The 9,729-nt window shown below is 40.7% G+C and overlaps 1 protein-coding gene across 1 annotated transcript; it reads right to left on the reverse strand.

Moving 5' to 3' along the window:
- Positions 1-1,616: 1,616 nt before the first annotated feature.
- LOC143532787 (receptor-like kinase TMK3) lies at positions 1,617-9,394 on the reverse strand. The gene is made up of 2 exons (XM_077027735.1): positions 6,865-9,394; positions 1,617-2,299 (listed from the first exon to the last, which is right to left on the reverse strand). The coding sequence occupies exons 1-2, from the start codon at positions 9,215-9,217 to the stop codon at positions 1,785-1,787; spliced, it is 2,868 nt and encodes a 955-aa protein (XP_076883850.1). The 5' UTR covers positions 9,218-9,394; the 3' UTR covers positions 1,617-1,784.
- Positions 9,395-9,729: the final 335 nt, after the last annotated feature.

A 9,729-nucleotide genomic window follows, 5' to 3' on the forward strand; every position in this document is an offset into this window, starting at 1 on the left:
CAATATTAGATTAGGTTTGAAATAAGCCATTCTAGAAAAAAAAAAGTATTAGTTAGATTCACCCGCTATATTATCTTAGGTCGGCTAGTTGCAAATGGTGATGGTTATTGTCGGTAGTGGTGATAGTAGCAGTATCAAGTGGTTCTGGGATAATGACAGTGGCGGTGCCGACATGGTGGTGGAACCGTGGAGATGGTGGTGATGATAAACAATGGCCGCGTGAGTTGGCAGTTCATTTGGACCCATTTTAACTTATAAAGTGTGTTAAAAACAACTTGTTATGACATGTTGTTTAGTTTGTGTCAAGTGTCAACCCACTTTGGCTCACATATCATTTGAGTCTAATGAAATATGATGTATTTATTAACGGGCCATGATTAATAAAACAAGATGAATGAATAGCTTCACTATTATCATCCTTTTGATTGTTATTTGGTTAAGATGTTATTAATTCAAGTCGTTAATTCTCTAAATAGGTTGTTAAAAGATTCGAGTCATGCAACCCAAATATAAGTGATGAACTTTGCGAACGTACTCAGAATTTAATTATTCTCTAGTGTCATTCACCAAGAAATACTTCTTAGATAGTAGTTAAGTCGTTTACTCGTTTTCCTATCACGCTAGAATAATGATATGCCCAGAACCGTCTCTGAAATTTCAAATGCCCAAGACAAATATTAAAAATGGGCCTTAAATAAAAAAGTTTTTAAAAAATTGGTGATAATTCTATTATTTTGTTTGTATATAAACTTTTTGTATAATTCCATTATGTATTTTTAAAATGATAAAATAACTTACACAAAGGATAATAATTTAATAAACCGTTAAAAGTAAATAAAGCAATGAATAAAAAACAATAAAATAAAAAATAAATAAGACAAATAATCTAAAAGTTGGTTTCGTATTTGTTACTGTATTTTAAGGACTATATTAATGAAGCTACAATGTCTTTATTTATATTTCTTTTTATTTTTAGAAAAACTAATGGGCTTAAAGATAAGAAAAGGCTCATTGACAACTAGGTATTCACTCAACATCTTCTTCCTCATCACCAAAACACCTTCAGCAACTGCCGCCAGCCTTAGATGTTCTATTAACTGAAAATACAAGTTGTCAAAGGGTCACCCCCGTCGTGCCCCTTGACGAAAACGTGCCCTAAACGCCGGCTGAGTCCTGCATGGGGTCAAGGCCGGGCCTGGTTATGCCTATAGACATGAAAAATTACTTTCAATTATCCAAACCTTAACATTTTATATGCAAGGTGTAACTTATGAGAATATGAGATTACACTAAATCATCATTAAATATTTAATACGCCATGTCACTAAAAATGGTTGACTCTTAGTCATGTATCTCGTGACTAAATAAGTTACTTGTTTCTAACATGAGTATCCAGATACTACACACTCAAAATATGTGTACTTTTACTTTTATCATATAAAGACCCCCGTGAACAATTGTATTTTTAAAATATGTGATGTTTTGTAACTACCCAACCGTTTCTGTCCTACCTATTAATCTTCTCATTTCTGATATAAAATTCTGGGTCAACCCCTATTAATATTATATTAGTAAATAGATTCTGTTAAAATTTTGATCAAAGAAGGCTTAGCAGATGCACATGAACACAATAACAGAAACTAATCCTAAAATCTTCGATATTACAACTTCCATCATCCTTTCAAACATTCCAACATCAAAACTTTTAATTAACACAAAGCCTTCCAACAAACATTTGAAACATATCTACATTCACCAAACACATCGCAAACCCGAAAACCGATTCATCTCCCATCAGCCGAAGTAAACGAATCAGCAAATCCAGTTGGCCTTGCAGGGATACTACTTTTACTATCATCAAGATCTATATAACTACCACTATAGTCTTTCCCTTCAGCTTCTTGCCACCCTTTGACCATCTGAGTCAACGGAAGACTATAGTCAATCCCACAATATTCCTCTGCTTCATTCTCCATTGGCTTCCATTTCTCCACAAGTGGGGCCAGCACGTTGACTGCATGCCCCATATCGGGCCGTTGACCGGGCTCTCGGGCCGTGCAATGCCCCGCTAGATCAGCAATGATGGAAATCGTTTCGAATGTTTCTTCGGTTGCGTTAAGAGCGGAGTCCACCGCAGCCATTAGTTTATCTTTGTCGCTTCGGATGGTCCAAAACCATGCGGCTAAGTATTGACTTTCTTCGGGTCGCTCTTCGTCTAATGCCATTAGACCCGTTAATAGCTCCATGAGAACGACACCGTAGCTGAAAACATCGGCTTTTGTTGTCACTTTACCTGTCACTGAAAGATGAAAACAAAATCTTAAATTCTTGAATCTGTTTTTTGTAAATTTTTCATTATTGTTATTATAATTTTTTTTTTGTTTTTCCACATGGGTTGTTGTCTTTATGGCTAAAGATTGTCTTTTTTTTTCTTTATCATTGAAGGAATTATATTATGGGAAATAAGTTAACAAAGGTGTCAACTTTGTAATTATAAATGGGTGAATTTGGATTATGTTTGATATAACCAAGAAAATTAGCATAAAAATAAGTTCATTTAGAATTTATAAATGGCTGAATTTGGGTTATAAAACATTTTCTGCCATCTTCTCACTTCTCTCTGCAACCTTTTTTCTCCTTCCAACTTCACTATCACAGCTTCACTTGTTTCTTATTCCAAGGATCTTCCATCCCGCTTGTAAGCTCTTACCCTCTTTTGCCCTTTTCAAGGATCTATCACCCTAACCACCTCCCTGCCGTCGCTACTCCCTAACCACCGCAAGCACCACCGCAACCCTCTTGAGCCGCCGGTGCTGTCATTTGCTACTGCCACCGACTGCTGTTTGTTTTTCCGACGCGCCGCCGCCATTTTCGACGAGCTGCAGCCACCGGAATTCATCTGTTTGCTGCTACCACTGGTGTGTGCTGCCACTCCTGTCCGCCGATCTCACAGCTTGCCGGATCTGCTGTCGCGCCGCCTCCTGCCGCTGCGTCACCACCCATGGCCGCCGTAAAAGTCGCCGGAATTGTTGGTTCACCTTGTTGTGTTGTCTAGCTCGATTCGTTATATCTCGGTGTTCTCCCGGTTTTGATAAACGAGGGTTTCTTGTAACCTGGCTGCCGTTGAGCTGTATCTACCTTCATCATCTTCACGGTATACTCGTTCCTTTCTCACTATTATTATTATTAGTATTATTATTATTATTATCATTAGAACATACGTGATCCGGATCTTTGGAGTTTATTTTCATTTTAAGATCTCTTGACTATTATTGTTATTGCTACACACTATTATTATTATTATTAGTTTTTGTTACTATTATTATTATTATTATTATTATTATTGATTTGGTGTTCTATTGCTTGTGTTTGTGTGTTTAGTTGCAACCATAGAGCGTAGGAACCATGACTATTACTTGAGACCATGTCCTGAAACGAGGGGTGTAGGAAAGAGTAAAGATAGGGAGCGTATATTGCGTTTGGCTTCTTGGAATGTAGGAACATTAAATGGTAAGTTGCTAGAATTGGTAGATGTGCTTAAAAGACGTAGGGTTCAGATAGCATGCCTCCAGGAGACTAAGTGGAAATGACATAGAGGGGCTGAGTGTAATGGGTATAAGTTGTGGTACTCGGGGTCTGATGGAGCTAGGAATGGAGTGGGGTTTCTAGTGGCTAAGGAAATACACACTAGTGTGGTGGAGGTGATAAGACATAATGACAGGATTATGGTGTTGAAATTAGTACTAGGAGAGGAAGTAGTGGCAGTAGTCTCCGCCTACGCGCCCCATGTAGGCCTAGGGGATCAGGAAAAGAGAGAATTTTGGGATTGCCTAGACGCAGTGGTAGGGGGCATACCTAGGGGGGAGAGGATTTGCATAGGAGGTGATTTTAATGGACACATTGGTAAGGCTAACGATGGTTTTCAAGCCGTACATGGGGGTTTCGGTTTTGGTGATAGGAATGAGACCGGAACAGATCTTCTAGAGTTTGCGGTGGCACATGACCTAGGTATTATAAATTCTTATTTTAGGAAACAAGATTCTCATTTAATCACTTTTAGCAGTGGCGGACGCGACACACAAATTGACTACCTTTTGATGAGGCAAGGAGACCAACGTTGGTGGAAGGACTGCAAAGTCATACCTGGGGAGGCAGTTGTGACTCAACATCGACTACTAGTGACAGATATAGCCTTCAGAAATAAGCTGACTGTTCGAGAGAAGAAAGGTACACCGAGAATTCGATGGGGAAATTTGAAGGACGAAAATCTCCTACTGTTTAAGGATAAACTCACGCTGCATACGCGGGCTCGACTAAATGGGGACTCAACTCATATATGGGAAGCTATGGAGACAAAGAACATCCAAGTAGCAAAGGAGACTCTCGGGGTCACAACAGGAAAGACAAGTGGGCATAAGGAGTCTTGGTGGTGGAATGACGCAGTGCAAGACAAGATAAGGGACAAACAAGGATGTTTTAGGGAGCTAATGAGGTGCACGAATGAGGAGGAGCGAGTGGAATTGAGGGACAACTACAAAACGGCCGAGATAGAGGCGAAGAAGGCAGTGGCGGAAGCAAAGAAGGCGGCCTTTAAACGGATGTATGAAGGTCTAGAAACAAAAGAGGGGGAACATGCTATGTTTAAGATTGCCAAAGCCAGGGAGCGTAGAAGGCAAGATCTAGGACCGGTGAAGTTCATAAAGGATACAGATGGACATGTACTGGTCAAGGAGCAGGACATCAAGCTAAGATGGCAAACCTACTTCCACAATCTTTTTAACAATGGGATAGCTTTCCAAGAAGAACATGACTACACAAACTTTCAACGACAACAATCGAATAACTGCTACTGCCGACGGATCACACGAGAAGAGGTGAAGGATGCACTTAGGAGGATGGGAAGGTCTAAGGCGGTTGGCCCAGACAACATACCCATCGAGGTGTGGAAGTGTCTGGTGGAGGAAGGAGTCATGTGGTTAACTACTCTGTTCAATAGTATTCTCAAATCAGGTAAGATGCCAGACCAGTGGAGGAGCAGCGTTGTAGTTCCTATCTATAAGAACAAAGGAGACGCCCAATGTTGTGGTAACTACCGAGGAATCAAACTACTAAGTCATACTATGAAGCTATGGGAAAGAGTGATTGAGGGTAGACTTAGACGAGAAACTCAGGTTACGGTCAACCAATTTGGCTTCATGCCGGGGCGTTCCACCACAGAGGCAATACACCTTCTAAGAAGATTAATGGAAAAGTATAGGGAGAAGAAGCGTGATCTACACATGGTGTTTATTGACCTAGAAAAGGCCTACGACAGTGTGCCACGACAGGTGCTCTGGGAGTGCTTGGTGGGTAGAAGAGTGCCCAGGAAATACATAGAGATAATTATGGATATGTATACCAGGAATGAAACAAGTGTCCGTGCGCCAGTGGGGGATACTGATTTCTTTCCTGTAGAGGTAGGTCTTCACCAGGGGTCAGCGTTGAGCCCGTTTCTTTTTGCAGTAGTCTTGGATGAGTTGTCAAAGTCGATTCAGGGGACTCTCCCGTGGTGCATGATGTTCGCAGACGATATTGTGTTACTTGCTGAGAAAAAACAAGATCTAAACATGAGGCTTGAGGAGTGGCGAACAACCTTAGAGACAAAAGGTTTAAAGATTAGCCGATCTAAGACGGAGTACCTCCACTGTGATTTTGGTGGGATAAACGACAATGAAGACGCACAGATCACAATTGAAGGGCAGGTGGTCCCGCAGGTAACGAAGTTCAAGTATTTAGGATCATTTGTACAGAGCGATGGGGAATTAGACAGTGATGTCACCCACCGAGTTCAGGTAGGATGGTGTAGATGGAAAGCAGCCACAGGTATATTGTGCGACAAGAGTTTCCCGAATAAACTAAAGGGAAAATTCTATAGGGTGGCAGTTAGACCTGCAATGCTATATGGAACAGAGTGTTGGGCCATCAAGAAGGCACAAGTGCGGAAGATGGAGGTAGCAGAAATGAGAATGCTACGTTGGATGTGTGGGCACACAAGGCTAGACCGAATAAGAAACATTGTGTTTCGCGAGAGATTAGGGGTGGCGAACATAGCAGACAAGATAAGAGAGTGGAGATTGAGATGGTTTGGACATGTAAAGAGAAGACAGACGACGAATCCTGTTAGATCCGTAGAAAACATTACTATAGAGGGGAGGAGGGGTAGAGGACGACCGAAATTGACTTGGGATGAGAGGATTAGGCATGATTTGATAGACCTAAACCTCTCCGAGGACATGGTTGAGGATAGGAATTCGTGGAGAAGTAGAATTAAAGTTAAGGATTTTTAGAGAGAATTGAATACCTTAGGGCTTAGACTTAACTTATTTAGGTCGCATACCATAATGGTATTTCCCTTACATATATTATTATTATTATTATAATTATTATTAGCTTTTATATAGCTGTTAAACTATGATCTTATTATTAATATTATTATAATTAGTAGTAGTTTGTATATAACTGTTAAACTTTGATTTCCTTTATTTTGCTTCATACACATGTACTTAGAGCCGAGGGTCTCTCTGGAAGCCACCTCTTCATTCCTTTGGATGGAGGTACGGTGTGCCTACATCCCACCCTCCCAGACCCTACTTATAGCTTTGCTGTCGGTGGGATTTTACTGGGCATGATTGATTGATTGATTGCTGAATTTGGGTTATGTAAATTTGACCAAATCAAGAAAACTAGCTTAAAAACAAATAAGTCAAACGGGTCAAAGACTGTCGACAAAAGTCAACTTCTAATCCAACCCATGCAAAACATTAATCCTTTTGACCGCCCCATCATGTCATGCCCGTTAAACATAAACACAAAATGAACACTTACCTGCATATTCAGGAGCAAGATATCCAAAAGTCCCAGCTAACCGAGTAATAACCGACTTCTCACCATCCGGGGCGAGTTTGACCAACCCAAAGTCAGAAACCTTGGCTCTAAAATCATCACCGAGCAAAATATTAGACGATTTAAGATCACGATGTATAAAACTCTGATGAGCCAAAGTATGCAAATATTCCATCCCTCTAGCAACATCCAATGCAATATTCAACCGTCTTTTCCAAGAAAGCGGTTCCAGTTTGAAAGTTTTCCAATGAAACAAATGCCTACTTAATGCACCTTGAGGCATATATTCATACACAAGTATTCTTTCAGGTCCTTCCGTTGAATACCCTAAAAGTGACACCAAATGTCTGTGCCTAACCTTTGACAAAACTGCAATTTCTGATTGAAATTCGTCTAACGCTTTGTTGCTAATCACACCAGATTCCATTCGTTTGACTGCTATTTTCGTGCCATCGTCTAACTGCCCCTTGTAAACGACCCCAAACCCACCTCTACCGAGCTCGTTTTCTTGTGAAAAGTTTTTGGTGACGTTTTTCAGAACCTGAACCGAAATGATTAAGTTTCCGGACTCCATTACGTGTGACTCACCCGAACCAGTTCTGGTTCCAACACTTGTTTGTGTTTGTGAGTCGTTGGCAATTGAAATCTTGACTGTGTTGTTTTCTGAATCAAGCGGGTCGCGAGGGTGGATCACGAGTGAGCTCGGGGGTTGACTTGTGTTGACTTTCTTCTTTTTACAAAAGTACATACATAAACAGATAGCTAGAAGAGCTAAACAAACGGAAACCACAACAGGAATGAGGATTGCGAATAAGTTTGGCTTGTTTTTCGACCGTTTAGTTTCGAGAGGGGCAGCACCGCCACCAGAGCTGCCAGTGCTAGTAGCAGTCCCGCTTCCAGTTGGAGGTGAGGGTTGACTTTTATCAGTTGGGGAGGCAGTCGGTGAACTCGTCTTAGGTGGAACTTTGGATGAATTCGATTGAAACAACGGATTGCCACTTAAAACGATTTTCACATCTGGACTGAATTTCGGTTGAGGAGGGGAAAGATTGTTATTACTCAAATCCAAGAAAGTCAACGACTTTAACGTTGACCAGTTCGAAGGAATCACACCCGTCAAGTAATTCGACCCAAGATCAACCCGAGTGAGAGAATCAAGATTCGCAACCGAAGGGCTCAAGGTTCCCGAGAGATTAAACTTCGCCAAGTGGATCGAGCTAACCTTTCCCTTACTACAACTTAAACCGAACCAAGGCCCTGCACACGGATCATTACCAGACCAAGAATTCACAAGCCGTGACGGGTAACCCAAATCATTCAAAAATCCCAAAAACGAAGTCACTTCCGGAGCACAAGGAACACCAGGATCCGGTTGACAAAACCGGTTCGACGAGTAAGTAAAGTTCACAGCTTTAAACTTAGGCACAGGACCCATGAACTGATTATTATTCAAATCCAGTTTATCTAAGCTTAAACTAGCTAACCCATCAGGAATCAATCCCACAAGATCATTACTATTAACATTAAACTCTTTTAAATCAGTCAAGTCACCGATATTATCCGGAATCTTACCCGAAAAATGATTCCCATGAAGCCATAAACTGGTAAGTGACTTCATTGATCCAATAACATCAATAGGACCAGTCATCCCACCACCAGCCTGCCCATTCAACCACAGGATCCGAACACCCGATTCGTTAAACGTCAACGGAATCCCACCCGAAATTCGATTCATCGACAGTTTCAACGCCCCGAGAGACGACATACTCCCGAGAAACTCAGGCACTTCCCCAACCAAATTACAACTCATCAAAGACAGATTCTGCAACTGAACCGAATTCCGAAGATCACCCGGGATCTCCCACCCGGTCGACACATTAATCGGGTTATTATCCAACGCCAAGACCTCTAAACTATCAAGCCCAATAAAAAAATCATCAGGCATTTCGTCGAACAGGTTGTAGTCAAAATAAGCCCACCTTAATTCTTTCAATCCGTTCAACGAGGGTAAAGATCCACTGAATTGGTTCTTCTGGAGGCCTAAATTAGTCAGCATTGACAACTGATTCAAGTTATCCGGCAACGTACCCTTCAAATTCATACCCTGAACTTGAATCTGTGAAACCCTAGATTGATCACAGAACACATGCGGCCATTTCGACCCACACGGGTCATCACCATTCTCCGGCCAGTTTAACAGTTCTGGGTTCTTTAACCCAGTTCGAAACTTGTTCAATATCGCCAAATCACCAGGATCTGTAGTGCCAAAAACACAAGAAACTGTAAAGGAATATATTGTTAATATTATTATTAGGGGAATAATATTATCCGCCATTGTTGTTGGGTAAGATTTATGAAGTGATTTATACGAGAGTTTGGGGAGAAATTAAAGAGTTTGGGGTTAAAGTTTGGATTGTTGAAAAAGATGAAGAACGGAGTATAAACATGGAGTGTTTGAGAAGACTAAGGATAATAAGATATCAAGACATGAGGTGGAACTCGGTGAATATTATTATTGTTATGTTATTATAATAATATTGAATGTGGGTGCAATACGTGCAATGATTCAGTGGAATGTAGAAAAAATTGATAAGTTAGGTTTTAATTTATGTCAGAATTTTCTTTTAATTATTTATAGTTATTACTTTTTTTACGGTGTGCGAAGATATAGGGTACGTGGTTATCTTGTTCCTTGTGTTTTGAAGTATTTATACGCGTGTATGTATCATATGTTTATACGTAACTACGAGTCACGTACTCGTATCATGAATGTTTTAGATACACGTTGTCACCAGATATCCAAATAGAGTTTGCGTAGTGTTTATTTGTGTGATCGTTTGATGCAAA

Source organism: Bidens hawaiensis, unplaced genomic scaffold, assembly GCF_021521415.1.
Source record: "Bidens hawaiensis isolate Kalapana, Puna unplaced genomic scaffold, B.hawaiensis_p1.1 tig00000702_1, whole genome shotgun sequence".
Taxonomy (NCBI): Eukaryota; Viridiplantae; Streptophyta; class Magnoliopsida; order Asterales; family Asteraceae; genus Bidens; species Bidens hawaiensis.

What these genes read in the sequence shown, in the direction of transcription:
- LOC143532787 (XM_077027735.1), bottom strand. Translation starts at nt 9,217, where the DNA reads ATGGCGGATAATATTATTCCCCTAATAATAATATTAACAATATATTCC. An exon ending in TCTTGCTCCTGAATATGCAG is followed by an intron (nt 2,300 to 6,864) that starts GTAAGTGTTCAT and finishes TTCATCTTTCAG; the next exon opens with TGACAGGTAAAGTGACAACA.